The sequence below is a fragment of the Onychomys torridus genome, chromosome 8 (assembly GCF_903995425.1).
Source record: "Onychomys torridus chromosome 8, mOncTor1.1, whole genome shotgun sequence".
Classification (NCBI taxonomy): Eukaryota; Metazoa; Chordata; class Mammalia; order Rodentia; family Cricetidae; genus Onychomys; species Onychomys torridus.
Window position 1 is genome coordinate 24,648,033 of NC_050450.1, and position 17,721 is coordinate 24,665,753.

Here is a 17,721-nt window from a genome sequence, read left to right on the forward strand (position 1 = left end):
GTCCAAGAGTCTAGTAGCTGCTCAGTCCCACAGGATGGACGGCTCAGCTGGAATGGATGTGCTGAGAAGGCAAGAGCAAGCAGGCAAAAAAGAATGAACCCTTCCTTCTTTCATTGTCGTTATATAGGCTTGCAGGAGAGGGTGTGGCCCAGAATAAGGTGTGCTTTCCAGCTTCAAGGTCTGGATTAAAGGCAGGTGTATTCCAGCCTCAAGATCTGGATCAGCCGGGTGGTGGTGGTGGCGCATGTCTTTAATCCCAGCACTCGGGAGGCAGAGGCAGGTGGATCTCTGTGAGTTCGAAGCCAGCCTGGTCTACAAAGTGAGTTCCAGGACAGCCTCCAAAGCTACAGAGAAACCCTGTCTCGAAAAACAAACAAACAAACAAACAAACAAGATCTGGATCAAAGGCATGTTGTCTACTTGCCTCAAGATCTGGATCACAGGATGCCCTCCATTTCTGAATTATAGTTCATTCCAGATAGAGTCAAGTTGACAACCAAGAATAGCCATCACAGAGCCTTAGGCCAAGGCTGCCCTGTGCTTGGAATGATGTGGGGACATGTGTGTAGACTCTGTCTCTCAAAGCACAGACCTGGGCACAGAACCCATAAACCCACTGGTAAACAAGCTTTTTGTTGTTGTTGTTCACATGAATGTACTAGACACCATCTCCAGGATGTGAGGATGTCAAGAAACAACGAAAGAAAAGGTCCCCATACAGACTATGTCTCAAAGGGAAAGGACAAGGTAAAGTTTTCATTGTTGTGTGCGTGTGTGTGTGTGTGTGTGTGTGTGTGTGTGTGTGTGTTTTGAGGTGTGTGTGTGTGTGTGTGTGTGTGTGTGTGTGTTTTGAGACAACACTTTGTAGTACATTCTAGCCTCCAACTCTCCATTCTCCTGCTCCAGCCTCCTTAGCACAGTGACAACAGGTATGCACTACCATACCATACTAACAATGTTTTAATTACCAAAAAAGTAATATGATAGAATGACTTGGGCCAGGCAGCCTCTGGGAGCTTCTCTCAGGCCCCACTGTCTTGTTTGGAAGAGGTAGCCCAGGGTAGCCCTGCACTGTGTAGTGAAAGGATGGTCTTGAACTTCTGATTTTTCTTCTTCCACTTCCCAAGGATTAAGATAACATGCATTTACGACTAAGATGGACTTAGTTTACCTTAAAATTTATTTATTTATTTATTTAGAGACAAGTTTTCTCTGTGAAGCAGTCCTGGCTGTCCTGGAACTCACTCTATAGACCAGGCTGGCCTTGAACTCACAGAGATCCACTAGCCTCTGCCTCCCACGTACTGGGATTAAAGGTGTGCACCACTACTACTACTACCACCACCACCACCACCACCACTCAGCTACCTTAAAATCTATTAATTTTATCATCCTAAACAATAATATTTATAAATCCATGGGCTTATTGTGCTGGTTATAGATGATAAATATTAAATAAATACATTGTTGGACTGGAGAGAAGGCTCAGCGGTTGAGAGCACTGTTGTTTTTCCAGAGGACCCGAATTTGATTCCCAGCACCCACACGACAATGCACAAGCATCTATAAACAGATTCCCAAGAGATCTGATACTCTCTTCTGGTGTGCAGGCATATGTGCAGACAAAACACCCATATACATAAAATACATAAAAAAATCTTTTAAAATTAATAAATATATTGTTAGTAAAGGGATGATTGTCCTTACCATAGTCCCATTAATACAATTATTTAGTCCAATGTACCCTGGGAATAGCTGTACTAATGGTAAAGGCCAAAGATATGGAAATGAGTTATCCCTAATGAGTAAAATATACACTTTACTGCTGTGGCTTAATATTGTGGGTCTACACCAGTGGAGAGTGGATGTCAGCACTGTGGGTCTGTAACAACAGAGAGCTGATCTCAGGACTATGGGCTACACCAGTGGAGAGTGGATGTCAGCACTGTGGGTCTGTAACAACAGAGAGATCTCAGGGCTATGGGCTACACCAGTGGAGAGTGGATCTCAGTAATTTGGGCCACAACAGTAGACACTGGATAAACAAGGCAGGGCTTCAGTTTCCAAAGTCTCGTCTTTTTCTGTTGCCTTTCAAGCACTGGGGATGATGAACATGCAGGAACTAAATGTCTGAGTTGCATATTTTTAGTTTATATGGAGCTCTGATGGTACATTTAAAAACGGTGTGCAGTAATTTATCCACAGCGACAGCCAACACGTAAGAAAGGATGGACAAAGAGAGGAATTGGACAGAACTTATTTTCCATTTTCTTTTTTATCTTCTGAGACTGACTTACTTTGTAGTCCTGGCTGGTCTGGAACTCTCTTACATAACCCATGGTGGCCTTGAATTTATGACCTGGTAAGTACTGGGATTATAACCATACTCAGCTTTGACAGTGTATACTAAGTAAGCAATGACCTGGATGTGGCAGAATAATACATTGCAATCCTAGCATTTGGGAGGTGGAAGCAGGAGCACCAGGAGTTCAAGATCATCCCTGATGAACATGGAAATCCATGCCTGAGATCCCACAACTTGAGAAGCAGAGGTAAGAGAATCAAGAGTTTAGCCGGGCGGTGGTGGTGGTGCATACCTTTAATCCCAGCACTTGGGAGGCAGAGGCAGGCAGATCTTTTGTGAGTTTGAGGTCAGCCTTGACTTTATAGTGAATTAGAAAGCAGCCTGGACTACATGACAATGGGTCTTTAATTCTTTTCTTGCAGTGCTGGGATTGAACCCAGGGCTATGTCTCTCTCTCTGTCTCTCTGTCTCTGTCTGTCTCTGTCTCTCTGTCTCTCTCTGTCTGTCTGTCTGTCTCTGTCTCTGTGTCTGTCTCTGTCTCTCTCTCTCTCTCTCTCTCTCTCTCTCTCTCTCTCTCTCTCTCTCTCGGCAGGTGGTGGTGGCAGAGGTAAGGTTTCACTATGTAACCCTGGAACTTGCTATGTAGGACAGGTTCACCCAAATTCCCAGATATTTGTCTCATTCTGCAAAGTGCTGGGATTAAAAGTGTGTGCCAGCGGGTGTGTGTGTGTGTGTGTGTGTGTGTGTGTGTGTGTGTGTGTGGTGGGGTGGTGGTGGTGGTGGTGCACGCCTTTAATCCCAGCACTTGGGGAGGCAGAGGAGCACTTGGGAGGCAGAGGCAGGAGGAGCTAAGTGAGTTCAAGGCTAGCCTGGTCTTCAGAGCAAGTTCCAGGACAACCAAGGCTACACAGAGTGACTCACCTTGTCTTAAAAAACAAAACGAAACAAAACAAAACAAAACCAAAACAAACAAAAAAAGACCATTGACTTATCCCAGAAGACTATAATTTTATAGCATCGGCATGATGGCTAACTGTCTGTAACTCCAGTTCTAGGGGAAACCCATCACCCCCTTCTGGTCTCTTCAGGCACAGCACCCACATGGTACACAGACATCCATGCAGGAAAAAGCACCCATACACATAAAACAAAAATCTCTCTCTCATATACATATATAAATGTGTGTGTATGTGTGTATGCATAAAATTATATATATATCAAAAAGGCACATTGAAGTCAGGCTGATAATCCCAGAGGCTGAAGCAAGACAGTTGCTCTGAGCTTGAGGTCAGTTTGAGCTACATAGTGAGACCCCGTCTCAAAACAACCCCAAATCATAAAATAGGGATGATCATAATAGTACCTTCTGTATAGGATATTGTAAAGATAAGCCAGCCCAAAACTAAACTTTTAAATAGTGTTGAGGTGTGTGGTGAGGAGAAAGATGTGGTCCTGGGGCTATTGTGTAGCCTTTGGACTTGCTATGGTTAGGTATTGCCTTTTATTACCTTTTACAATAAAACTAGGTTTAAACCTTTTATTACTTTTAATTGTGTGTACTTGTGTGTGTCACATGTGGGTACATGCACATGAGTGCAGATAGAGCTCCAGGTGGTTGTGAGCTGACTGGTGTGGGGTCTGTGTACCACTCTTCAGTCCTCTGGAAGAGCAGCAAAAATTCTTAACTACTGAGCCACCTCTCCAGCCCCATTAGTCATTTATTTATTTTAGGTGTATGGGTGTTGTGTGCAAGTATGTCTGTGTACCATGTGCATGCAGTACCCACAGAGGCCAGAAGAGGGTGTCAAGACCCTGGAACTAGAGTTAGACAGTTGTGAGCCACCACGTGGGTGCTGGAAATCAAACACTAGTCATCTGGAAGAGCAGCAAGTGTTTTTATCCACTGAGCCATCTCCCTAGTCTCAGCTGGTTGTTTTTTTTTTTTTTTTTTTTTTTTTTCCAGAGCTGAGGACCAAACCCAGGGCCTTGCGCTTGCTAGGCAAGTGCTCTACCACTGAGCTAAATCCCCAACCCCCAGTCTCACTTTTTAAAGACAGGTTTTCCTGTTGCCAAGATGTTCTATTTTGTTTTGTTTTTGTTTATATATATATATATATATTTTGGTTTTTCAAGACAGGGTTTCTGTGTGTAGCTTTGCACCTTTCCTGGAACTCACTCTGTAGACTAGGCTGGCCTCGAACTCACAGAGATCTGCTTGCCTCTGCCTCCTGAGTGCTGGGACTAAAGGTGTGCCACCACTGCCTGGCTTGCAGAGATGGTCTTGAACTCCTGCTTCTATCTCTCAGGTGCCAGGATCACAGGTATATGCTATCAGACCTCTAGTTCCCAAATAGCTGAGCAGTCACATTAATCCAGTGAATGAATGGGTAGAAAAAGCAAAATAAAAGGGAAAACCAACAAACTTTGCAGGATTGGGAGGTGAGTGAAACCAGAGACATAAAAGTGAAAGGATTTGCCAGGCAGTGGTGGTGCACGCCTTTAATCCCAGCACTAGAGAGGCAGAGCCAGGCGGATCTCTGTGAGTTTGAAACCAGCCTGGTCTACAGAGCGAGATCCAGGACAGGCATCAAAACTACACAGAGAAACCTTGTCTTGGAAAAAAAAAACAAAAAAACAAAACCCAAACCAAGCCAAACAAAACAAAAAAGCAAAGAATTCTACGGAAACACATGACAAGAAACGCTTTCTTAAAAGGCCACTTTATTGATAGAGAGAAATCCAAATGCAGTTCTCCGCAGCCCTCCCCCCACTCCATCAGCGGCTTCACTGGGCATGAGTTGGGTGTAGCCTGTCACCAGTTTGGGCTGGCCTTGCTCAGCCAGCTGCACACTGCCTGCTTCAGGTCAGGTGGCCACATTAAAAACACATCACAGCTCACAATGATCTGTGGACGATCTTGGGATCCCCCCATGGTTTCTGTACATTCTCCTCTTTGTAATATTGTACAAAACACGTTCACTAGGGCAGGTTAGCTGTGCTGTGCCATCTACAGCACGTCTTTTGAGGGTGATGGCTCCCCAAACATGACTTTTTATTGCAGGGAAATCTCTAAAAGTTGTTGCTGTACAAAAAGAAAAGTCTAGACAATTTAAAGAATAGCAGTCGCTTAATACTGCTTTAGTTCATTTAAATTTTCTTTCCCAAAAATACATTCCTAAATATACAAACTATACAATCTTGTCATTTGAATGCTGGTTTTTTTGTTTGTTTGTTTGTTTGTTTGGTTGGTTTTTTGTTGTTGTTATGGTTATTTTGTCATTGTTTAAATATAACAAGAAAACCTGAACTTAGAAGTCTGTCTGTCTGCAAACCAAGAGAGCTTGGGGACTTGTGACTCGGTACCTTCATATAATGCCTCATAAATAACTTTAGCCACAGTCAACCTTCACAGCATGGTCCTGCAACAAAGAAATACTTTTCCGGTGGTTAGACGTCATCTGCAGAGAGAGCTGGGATGTTCATCCGAGGCCGGGTGAAAAATGCCATCTTCTCCCTGTGATGGAGAACAGGTAGGTGACTCAAGCTCGCTTGGAATATACATGGGCAGAAGTCTTTCTGCTTTGGGTCTGAAACTCAGGGCATCATATATGCCAAGCACACAGTCTGCCACTGAGTGACATCCCAATCCCTGGGCTGGGTCATTCTTGGCTATTTAGTGTAGAACATTTAGTGATAGTCCCCGCTGCTGGCAAATGCCATTAGCATGTCTGAACTCTTGACTGTGAAATCTGAATCCTGTGGGCTCTGAGCATGGTGCTACATGCTTCTGGTCCTAGGAACTTGAGAAGCCAATGGAGAAACATATCTGAGTCCATGATTTTGAGGTCTTAGTCACACAAACCCATCTCAAAAAAAAAAAAAAAAGGATCAACATCAACTACCTTTTGTTCAACACAGGAAACATACACACACACATATGTGTGCATATGAACATTAATTTATTTTTGTGTTTTGGTGTTTGAGACAGGGTTTTATGAAACCCAGGATGCCCCTGAACTCACAATATGGTGGATAGAGGGCAACTCTAAACCCCTTTGTTTTGGGATGCCCGGGCCAAATGGCATTACTGACCCTCCTCTGACACACATAGGCCCAGCAAGGCAAGCACACAGCTGTGGTTCTATCAGGCAGGCAGGCAAAGCCAGGAAATTAGGTGAGCATCCATAGCACCCCACTCCGCACCCCAAGCCCTTTTGTCCCTAGCCAGGCCTCTGCCGTTACCAGTACCAGAAAGGCTAAGAGGAAAGGATGGAGCAGGTGGCTCACTCATTAAACAACAGGGTCTCAAAATTGGGCTGAGTCGTGTAGGGATGGGGAACAGCACCACAGTGCTCCCGGCATTGTGGGAGCCTGGCAGAGAATGGATAGCTGTTCCAGTGCATGCTACAACAGAGGCAGTGCCCAGGAGCAGGGCCTGGGAGCAGTGAGGCCAGCAAAGGTGGGCTGGCTGGGTATTGGAAGGCATCCACCTGGGATCATGGACTCACCTGAAAGACTGCACTTCCGGAGGCTCCTTACAGCTCTGGCCCCGAAGCCTGTGCACATCCTTGGCAGCTGCCCTCATCATCTTGTCTGTCTGCAGCTCGCTCCTGTGCTCTGCACGATCCACCTGTGAGGCAGAGTGAGCAAGGGTTTCACATGGGAGAGTCCCCTGCTCTGTAGGGCTTGCCATCGGCAAGGAGGACTCTGTACCGTGGGATCTGCTTTATGTAGAAGTATAACAGGCTGTGCGCACATCACCTACCTATGAGGCCTGAGCATGGGGCCAGGGAACAGAAGTCCCCTGTGTGCCTGTACGAGATGAGATGAGGGATGCCTAGTGAGGTGTACTTTCTCACCTACTCTTCAGGTGCCCGGAAGGGGAGATTTTACGGTGGCTTCAATTTCAAAGACCAAGAAAAAGATTGTTTCGTGTGTTTGTATTGGAGACAGGGTTTCGCTCTAGCTTAGTCTAGACTAGAACTCACTATATGGTTTAGGCGGATGTTGAACTCCTGGTAATTCTCCTGCTTCAGCCTTCTGTTAGGTGTATGGCTCACTTGGATGAGGTACTTGCTACATCCGATGAAGGATTAATGGAGAGTAACACTGAATCATAATCACACAAAACCATCGATGATAACACTGGATGAGCCAAGCCAAGGGCTGCCTGGGTCCCCGAACACGCTCGGGGGACCCGCGGTGGCATCACAGGGCTGTTACAGGCAGCCGGCCGGTGGTACTCACCCTCTTCTCCAGCATCCTCAGCAGCAGGCGGAAGCGCTCATCTTCACGTAGCCACTGTGGCAGCTCCTTCTCCCCACGGTTCTTGGCTTGCTCCAAATGCTCCTTCAAGTCCTTCAGCACCGAGATCTCCCGAGTCAGCTGGCTGTGCCAGGTCCTCGTGGCCTGCAGGTCTAGTTCCAGGTCCAGCGAGGTGCGGATCAGGCGCTCTGTGCGCAGGGACTTGACGGATGAAGGCTGCTGGGGTGGAGATGAGGCGCACACCCACCAGAGGGCTTAGCTCAGAAATCCCACAGATCCTCGTCCTCCAGACCCCAAGATCTGTCCTGCTTTATGTGCAGGCCTCCCCCCCTTACAGAACACACTCCCATGTCCTACAGCATGTGTCCAATGTTCAAGGTACTCTACTCCAGTTACCCTGCTTCACAACGGCCCTCCGAGGACCCAGCTGTTACTATCTGCACAGATGAGGGTCTAAGTTAAAGTGGGCGGAGCCCGAGTGGGAAAGCCCAGATTCCAGCACAGTGCTTTCAGCATTTGTACTTCAAGAACGGTGTCTGTTGCTGCCCTGTCCTTGGGTTCCACTCTCAGCGCACGTGGTACTGCACATCTCCTTGACTGTGTAGCCCGACCCTGTTTAATGCAGCTCTCTGGCAGGAGTAGTGTCAGGCGAGAGGCTGGTATTCTTTCAGTTCTTGGATCGATCCATGCCTGAAGGCAGTCTCATAGCCTGTGGACATTCTAGGTTGTGCTATTGTTTGAGTGTGTTGTTCTATAGTACTAGCCTTCGAGCACACTAGGCAAGCACCCTGTCCGTGATCTCTAGAGTCACGGCTGGGGCTTAAGAAGGCCCATATGCTAAAGGGTTGGTCACCAGCCATAGCGTTTAGTAAGGGCCAGAGCAGGCTGTTGGGTGTCCTCCCCTATTCTTATTACCTTGAGGTAGGGTACTGAGCCAGGACTTGCCATTTTGGTTAGGCCTGGCTAATGAGCTCTCAGGAGCCACCCCCTCTCCCTGCCCTGTACTGGGGTGACAGGCAAACACAGGCATGCCTGGCTTTTTATGTGGGGATTCCTCATGCTTGTAAAACAAGTGCTCTTACCCACTGAGTAATTTCCCCAGCTCCCAACAAGCATAAAACAGTTGAATGCAGAAGTTCTAGAATATTCCTCCAGAATGAATGCCTGTCTGTCTGTCTGTCTAGCTATCATTGTGTATGTGCACGCACACGGAGAATACAGGTATGTGCATACATGGTGCGTATGTAGAGGTAAAGGGACACTTTTGAGAAGTTGGTTCTCTCCTTAGATTTTCACATGGGTTCCCAGGATCCATCTCAGTCATCGGGGTCACGCGGCAAGCACCTTTACCAGCAGGCGCCATCCTGCCCACCCTGTCCCTGTCCCTCTCCCTCTACCCTGACACACCAGCCCTGGGCTAGCCACAGGCTTCCCAGAAATGAAGCGGCAGGCACAGAAAGAGCTCCCGAGCGGATCTTACCCGCTTCATCCGGACGCTTCGACGCTCCAGGGAGTTCCGAACGAAAGGTGGCTTCTTGGACAGAGTGGAACTGTCACTGTCACTTCGATTCAGCTGCAAGAGAGAAATGGTAATGGTGCCTTTTGGAAGGTTCCGAAGGAACAGGAAGGAGATGACCCAGACACTGAGCTTCCTGTTCCAGGTTTCGCTCTGAACTTCCCACCCCTTTAAGGTGACCATTCGCTAAACATGTCCTAGGCTTGGTATGTGCTGTTCTGTCTCCACATGGTGCCACATGAGTCGGGGCACCTCACTGCATCTTCACAGTGCTGTGTGAGGACTGGCCCCATGTCACGCACAGGGCACAGGAGCACTTGGGTCACAGAACATGCCCAAAGCTGTTGAAGTGCTACTCGGCAGGGTTTAATGATGAGAGGGTCACGGCAGCGTACACTGTCCCTCTGTCTGACCATGGGAAGGGATGCTTACAGACACTTGTCCCTGTCATCCAGAGAGCCCACCTTTAGTGACTCAAATAGAACCACTCTGGAGACAGATGCGTGGGCCAGAGACGTAGCTCGGTGGTGCAGCACCCGTTTAGCATAAGCCGGGTCTCCAGTACCGTAAGCAAAGGGACACAGGGAGAAAGAGGCTGCTCCAAGGCCGAGGAGCCACATCTTTACAGAGAAGGAATGTACAGGCTCTGCAAGAGGTGAGCTCAGCCATCCCGCCATCCAAAGCCCTCTGTTGGCTCATTTTTCATGTTTCCCTAGAGGGCCCCCATTCTCATCTACGGCAGTCTTTTCCTGTCAGATGAGGGCAGCGTGATTTCTCGACTGAGTCTGATTTGCAAAAGGGGCAGGGTTGGCATGGCCCCCACCACTGCACCGGCCTGGCAGCTGTCAGTTCACTGCTGTGGGACTCTACTGAAAAGCTAGTAGTGCCATTGTTTTCACGACTACTCGTCATGATCAAAGATAGTGACAATCACAGTCCTGTGCCAGGCAGAGTCTGAACCAGACCAGAAGCAGGGTAATAGTGATGCAAACAGTGACCACGTGTGTGAAGCCCTGCACGGAGTTATTCTCTGGAATGTTTGTCTGAATGACAGTCTAGAGAGACAAAGGTAGTTTCACAGTTCACAAGCAGAGATCACCACGTGGAGACTTCAAGGCCCAGTGTGCTACCACGGGCCCCGGCTGCGCATCGCATTGTGAAATTAAGCTAGAGGAGCCTGTTGGTTGCACGAGGGACCAGAAGAGGGCCTCACACTTTATTGTTTCAATTAAAGGTGACTTTCTGTTTTTTAAAAATGTGTCACAGCCCCTCCCCACCCAAAGTTATAGGGACAATTGATCCTTAGGCCTAGGTGTTTTTGTGTTATTGGACAGCAGGAAATACTACAGGCATTATTCTTGAACTACATTTTTTGTTTGCTTTTGTTTTTGGAGACATGGTCTCCTGTAGCCCAGGTTGGCCCTGAACCCTCTACACAGCTGAAGCTAGGCTTGACTCTCCTGCCTCCACCTCCTAAGTACTGGGATCACATGACTACACGATCATGCTAGTCTTGAATGCCACCTCCCCCTATTTCCAGACACTCCAATAGGTTTAGTCTCACACATGGAAGAGAATCATTATTTTATCGCTGCTTCTACTTAACACACTAGAAAAAAAAAAGGAGGCACAGAAGTGTAGTAATTTCATGTCACAGGGAGCATCAGACTCAGTGTTTGCAGGCCAGTAATTCCAGCTAGTCAGACGGCTGGGACAAAAGAATTATAAAGTCAATGTTGGCCTGAGCTGTAGAGTAGGCTCAAGGCTAGCTTGGGCTATAGAATGAAACCCTGTCTCCAAATCAAAGGTAAAAGAGACTGTGGATATAGTTCAGTGGTAGAATATTTGCCTACCGTACATGAGGGCCCTGGGTTCAATTTCTTAGTGCTGTAAAATCGTAATAGTTAGTAAATAAAAATAAGGTCACAAAGAGAAGACTCCATCCACTTAATCAAAGTTAAAGTCAGCTAATAACAAGTGACACAGTGTTGCTGATAATACAGAGGCGTTGTGGCACACTGCAGGCAATATAATTACTGTCTCTGTCTCAGACTTAGAAATCCAGGGGGGACCCCAAGACAGGGCAGCTAAGCAAGCGACATGAAGTAATTGGAAGGAGCTGTAATCAGTAGCAAGTTCCAGAGATAGTAACCAGCATTGCACCTAGTGGCTCTGTGCCCTGAAGTCAAGTAGGTGGGCTCATGGAGCCCCAGTTTTTTCATCTATGTAATGGGTACAAATGCCATGGGCCTTGTAGTGTAGTTCATAAGATGAATAATATGAAAACATTTGGGGGCAGTGGAGATGGTCTAACGGGTAACAGAAGTTACTGCTTGACACTCATGTCAAAAGCCAGGAGTGGCCACGTGCTCCTGTAAGCCCAGTGCTCTCAGAGGTGGAGACAGGAGGATCACCGCCAGCCTCGCTCTAGGTTCAGTTGGAGACCTTGTCTCAAGGGAACAAGGTAAAGAGTGATACAACAGGACACTGGATGTCTTCCTCTGGCCTCTGCCTGCATGCATGGAAACATGCACACAAACTATGCACACACATACAGGTACACATACATCCCAACCATGCACATATACATACACTCACAAGCACATTATATCCCAACCACACACATCTCAACAATACACATGCACATCCACTCACTCACACACCAAAAAAATAAAAGTAGAGAAAGTTAGTTAAACAAACAAACAAACCCAAAACCCCCAAACATTTCCTTAGTTGTAGTTGAAGATGCAATCCCAACCCAGGGCAGAAAAATCCCACTTTGTGATACTTGGCCAGAAACAATGACTATCTCTTGGTATGAAACTGATGGGCCTTGGGTCTTATTTTCATGGCCTCCTTTCCAGTTAGAGTCAGGTCGGGACTAGGCTGTCGATGGCATACAATTGCCCTAGGCTTTGAATTGCAATCCAACGCAATTTTTTATTCCCAGGTCTTCCCGTTTAGGCCTGCTAGTCATTGTGAATGCACCACATTTGCCCAGAGAGACGCTGTCAACGAACGACCAGTGGGGACAGCAGAAGCAGCAACCAGAATGCATGTGGCCAGTGGTGGCAGGAAGCTGGCAGAGGCACCAGCATAGCAGTGCCCAGGCAAGACAGTTTCAGATGCCATCACATGCCTGAAGCCACACACAGCACTGACCCATGTGTTTCTCCTATACATGCATATAAAATAAAGTCTTGATTTATAAAATAAACAGAGACTGATAATAACTGCCTATAGATCTTAGCAACTTCAGCATATGATGGTTTTCCTGTCCTCGAGTCTGCCTTTTCACCGAGGACAGACGTACAGCTTCTGGGCTGCACCTCAGCGGCAGGCTTCCCCACTCTTGTTCTTGGGGTCATTATTAAGTAAAATAATGATTACTGAACGTAAGTAGTTTGATAGCATGAAAGTCAGTCTGATAACAGATGGCTATCTGGGCTGGACAGATGGGTCAGTGGTTAAAAGCACATGCTGCTCTTGCCGAGGACCCAGGTTCCATTCTCAGCACCCATAGCAGGTGGCTCACAACCACAGCTCACACCTGTAACTCAAGCTCTGGGAGATCCAATGGCCTCTCTGGCTTCCACAGGCACCTGCACGCATGTGGCATATGCTCACACAGATGCATACACATCAATAAAGGAGAGCTGGCTACTACATGGCTGCTGGGTTGGTCGCACAGATGAGCCACATCTCTCCAATGTGCTTCTGTTTTCCATCTTAACAAAATCCTAACTCTATTCTAATCCTGATGAAAGACGAGTCATGCATTCATTTCCCCGAGTGTAGCCAGCCACTGATTTCCCTCGGTGTGACTTCTGAAGAGTGGCATCCATTTATTTGTGTTTGATTATCACCACATGCTCGTGAGGTAGTCAGTCTGCAAAAGCCGAGATCTTAGCGGTTACCCTAAAGCCTTCTCTAAATCCTTCCGAGCCCTCCTGTTTGAAGCACTGGCTGGGTTTTCCTCTCTACAGTTGTGAGCTGACTTAACTGGAGCATCCTTCAGCAGAAGGCAGGGTCTCCAACATCAGTGTTCCGTGACTTCAGGAAATCCCACCTCTCCTAGGAGCTCGGCAGCACATGAGCGTGGCCTGTGTTACTCCCACAGATACTGATCCACTTGAATGACTGAGATTTAACCCAGAAGAGACGGTCTCCATTTTCACTGGGAAGGGCTTCAGAAAAGGTTTTTTTTGTTTTTTTTTTTTTTTCCCAGGGGTGGGGGAAACTAAGTTGATAGGCACCCAGTGAATTTAATTCGTGTAGTTTGAGGCAATGAAAAGATGATGAGCCTTTCCACTCAGCCTCATAACTTTAGGCCTTGAGATGGGCTCCTGGGACCCTGAGAAATTCCCTTCCTCCCTCCACAACAACAGCCAGGTTAAGAGGTACCATCAGAGTGTGGTGCCTTCTGAATTAGAGGAGCCTGAAGGAAGGCTGTTCATGCTGACTCTTAGGACTCAGTGGGTCTGTAAGGGGCAGACAGGGCACAGATTAGCAAGCATCACTTTAGTCCAGGATTCAGGGAAGGCACGCGCCTGTCCTAGGGATGCTTTCCTCACAGCTGGAAGGGAGCGGCATCTGGTTCTAGAGCCCAAGCAACCAGAATGACTCCTGAGACTCGGTAGGTGCTCAGACCCTCCACACACAGTAGCATGAAGCAAAGTAGGCTGGCCCAGACAGGGTCCGAAGAGTTGGATAACCAGGAAAGCGGTGAGGACCTCATCACCAGGTGCTAACTGGGAGAGAGAGACTGGGGGTGGCCGTGGAGCGGGAGTGAGCTGCAGAGCCCAGCCCTAGGCCAACTGCTGCCATTAGAGAAGATGTGGCCTAAGGGCCCAAAGAATTCCTTCTTCTGCTCTTTCTACCTCCACCAAAGAACAGGAGTTTAATGTCAAACTTTATCACTTTTTAATTTCTTTCTTTTTCTTTTTCTTTTCTTTCTTTCTTTCTTTCTTTCTTTCTTTCTTTCTTTCTTTCTTTTTTTTTTTTGTTTTTTTGAGACAGGGTTTCTCTGTGTAGCTTTGCGCCTTTCCTGGAACTTACTTGGTAGACCAGGCTGGCCTCAAACTCACAGAGATCCGCCTGGCTCTGCCTCCCGAGTGCTGGGATTAAAGGTGTGTGCCACCACCGCCCCGGTCACTTTTTAATTTCTTAAGCTAAAATGTTAACAAGCAGCTTAATCGAAGAATAGAATTGGACTGAGATAGATCTCCTGCGTAGTATGGGCGAGGCCTAGGTTCAGTTTCAGTAACTCAAAAACAATCAAGCTACCCCTACCACAACAGCGTGTGGCCAAGCACCCGGCCAGGTCTCTGGGAGTCTATTAGAATGTTTGAAGGTGGGGGAGATGCTCACTGGTCATTCCGCAGGAAGGGTAGGATGTGAACAGTGAGGAAGGGAGCTTACAGGAAGGACAATACTGTTGATTACAGGCTTGTTTACCATGCCCCCCCCCTTTTTTTTTTCTCGAGAGAGGGTTTCTCTGTGTAGCTTTGTGCCTCTCCTGGAACTCGTTTCGGAGACCAGGCTGGCCTCGAACTCACAGAGATCCGCCCGGCTCTGCCTCCCGAGTGCTGGGATTAAAGGCACGCGCCACCACTGCCTGGCTGCCTTTCCTTTTTTTATTCCCAGCTCAGAGCATCAAACCCAAGGCCTTGCACACACTAGGCTGCTAGGTGAGCAGTCTGCCATCAAGTGAGATCCCCAGTCCTTACTTACCTTTTTTGAGGAGTGTGGGGAGGGGTGTGGGGAGGAGTGTGGGGATAGGGGTGGAGTTTTGCAGCTCAGTCTGGTCTTGCATCCCTGATATTCCTGCCTCATCAGCCCTCCTATTGCTTAGACTATAGGTGGGTGTGCAACACCACCATGCCAGTCCCCCCCAGCCTGGGCTACAGAGTGAGTTCCAGGAGTTCCAGGAAAGGCGTCAAAGCTACACAGAGAAACCCTGTCTCTAAAAACAAAAAAAAAATTTTTTTTTCCTCCATAGGAACACTTGATTTCTGTTTGAGATAGGGTTTCACGTAGCCTAGGCTGGCCTTGAAATTGCTAGGCAGCCAAGGATGGCTTAGAATTCCTGATCCTTCTGTCTATCCCTCCCAGTAACTGGGATTGCAGGCTCATGGCACCACCTGGCATGGCCTGCAACTCTTACAGGTATGGGCCATCACACTCAGCCAGGCCCTTGGTTTTTGTCATGTTTTGTGGGGTACAGAGCCACAAAACAGTTATGTTTCGATGCAATTCAAAACCAAACCTGCCAGGAGCATCTTGTTGTGTGTGGTATACATACACAGAGCCTTTGAAATGTCTACACAAGGAGGATGTTAAATGAAGAGGAAGCAGTTGGTTAAAGAACATTCTGGGAAGACAAGAGAAGACCAGCTTTCACTTGTAGACATGGTGGACCCATCACCCTGCCATGGGACCTCTTTAAGATTCTGACCACTCTCGCCTGGCTTGGCTTCTTAGAATCTAAATTCCTAATTTTTTTTTTAACCTTTTAGAGAAAGGGAGAGAGAGAGAGACAGAGAGAGAGAGACCACGTGGACACGGGGAGAGAGCAGATTCCTAATTGCTCATTTTAACTCCTTCTATGGGCTGGAGAACTGGCTCAGTGGTTGAGCCCTGTCTGCTCTTGCAGAAGACCCAGGCTCAATTCCCAGCACCCACATGGCCGCTCACTATTATCTCTCTCTTTCTCTCTCTCTCTTTTTTTTTTTTTCTGAGACAGGGTCTCTCTGTGTAGCTTTGCGTCTTTCCTGGATCTCACTCTGTAGCCCAGGCTGGCCTCGAACTTACAGACATCCACCTGGCTCTGCCTCCTGAGTGCTGGGATTAAAGGCATGCGCCACCACCGCCCGGCTCACAATTATCTCTTAACTCCAGTCCCAGAAGATGTGACGCCCTCTTCTGGCCTCTCTAGGCAGCAGAGACACATGTGATGAATAGACGTTAAATTAAAAGCAAAACAAAACAATCAAAAAGTGAAAAAACAGCCTTCTAGGACCTTTTGTTCGTTAAATAATTACATCAAAGAAATCTATACTAAAGAAAGGGAAGACTGTTGAACAACCAAAGTAAGTCAATCCTGCAGGTATCTTGGTGGGTAACGTTGCTTCCTGTGTTTTGTTTTTACACAGAGTTTCTCTAGGTAAGCCTAGGCTGACCTTGAACTCTCAAACTCTGGGTCTTCCCAGATGCTGAGATCACAGCTGTGCTGGGCTGTGATTTTTAAACCACAAGTGAAACCACCCTCTTCCTTTTGGCTGCAACTCTATTGTTTCATGGCATATTCGGTTTTTCTTTAAAAAGCTTATTTTCTGTGTGTGTATGCACTTGAGGCTAGAAGATTATACATGGGTGCCTTCCTTTATTGGCCTGTGTTTTATTCCCCTGAGACAACATCTTTTCATTGAACCCAAAGCTTGGCTAGGCTGGCCTGTAGCGAGGTCCCAGGATCCACAGGTTTCTGGGCCCTGGAGCTGAGGTTGTAGGCACATGTCTGGCTTTGACATGGATGCTAGGAGATTCTAACTCAAGTCCTCATGCTTACACAGCAAGGGTTCTTACCCACTGAGTCATCCACTCAGCCCCACATTCCAGCTTATTCTTACATCAATCAATCAAGCGTGAAACTGTCCTCTGAAGTGGGCCTGTGTAGTCCACATGAGGGAAACTGAGGTCCATAGAATTAAACCTACCAGATGATGCCTAAGGCACACTGTGAGAGTAAAACAGGCTAGGAGAATGACCCCTATTTGTATCCAGAGCTGGAGTAGACCCCTGGCTGCTCTGAGGGGAAGAGAAGGTAGTACCATCGCTTGCTTACCCGGCACACATACTGGCTCTGGGGTCCAGGTGAGAAGGTCTTGGAGCGGATGATGGTATTCCCTCGAAGAAATGACCCTGGCGTAGGGGCACCCACCCGTCGGTCCTTGGGCCGCACCACTGTGGGGGATGGGGCCACGCTGTCAGTGTTGGTCTCTCTGTCCACCTGAGGAAGAAGTCAGTCTTGACACCAGTGTCCACGGAGCCTCTGGACCCTGTCTTGGTCTACCTGGCAACCTACTTCCATTTCACGTTTGGCCACAGGCATAGATGATCTTCTTGGCCTCTCACCATGCCAGCTTAGTCAGCTGGATCTGCCAGAATGGCATTCCAGGCTAGAATGCCCATTCACGTTCTTCTATTGCATGTACTTCTGGGAGCTGGAGGAGGCACCACCAGCTGCCGTAAGCCATGACGGTACTCAGGTTCTGGTGCCCTGACCATCCATCCTCCGTACTTAGGCATCACCTACATCTAAGACCGACAAGGTCTTAGCCAAGAACCTCCTTTTGGCTGTAAGACTTTGATAGAGCCAAACATGGTAGCACATGCTGTACTAAGAAAACTGAGTTCAAGACCAGCCTAGGCTACATAGTGAGACCCTGCCAACAATCAAAAAGGTAAAAAAGCAAACAAACACCACACCCACCCCACCGCAGCCCATCAGGTTCACTACCGGCACACGGCAGCCACCAGCAAAAGATGGGCATAAACACTGAGCCCAGAACTGTCTAAGCAGAAACAGGATCTGCTTGAGTGCGACAAGAGCGCCCTCTGGTGGTAGAAACTGCAG

General features: G+C 47.6%; 1 protein-coding gene across 2 annotated transcripts in view; it reads right to left on the reverse strand.

Annotated features, from left to right (window-relative positions):
• Window positions 1–5,008: 5,008 nt before the first annotated feature.
• The window catches only part of Wwc1 (WW and C2 domain containing 1), a 153,296-nt gene continuing 140,583 nt past the window's right edge, over window positions 5,009–17,721 (reverse strand). The window contains exons 19-23 of one of the 2 annotated variants that reach the window (XM_036195483.1): window positions 16,930–17,094; window positions 9,051–9,143; window positions 7,553–7,786; window positions 6,814–6,935; window positions 5,009–5,819 (exon numbers count right to left, since the gene is read on the reverse strand). In XM_036195483.1, coding sequence (XP_036051376.1) covers window positions 5,753–5,819; window positions 6,814–6,935; window positions 7,553–7,786; window positions 9,051–9,143; window positions 16,930–17,094 — 681 coding nt within the window. In that variant the 3' untranslated portion in view covers window positions 5,009–5,752. Of the gene's footprint in view, window positions 5,820–6,813; window positions 6,936–7,552; window positions 7,790–9,050; window positions 9,144–16,929; window positions 17,095–17,721 lie in introns of both variants that reach the window. The other variant, XM_036195482.1, reaches the window with a different exon arrangement.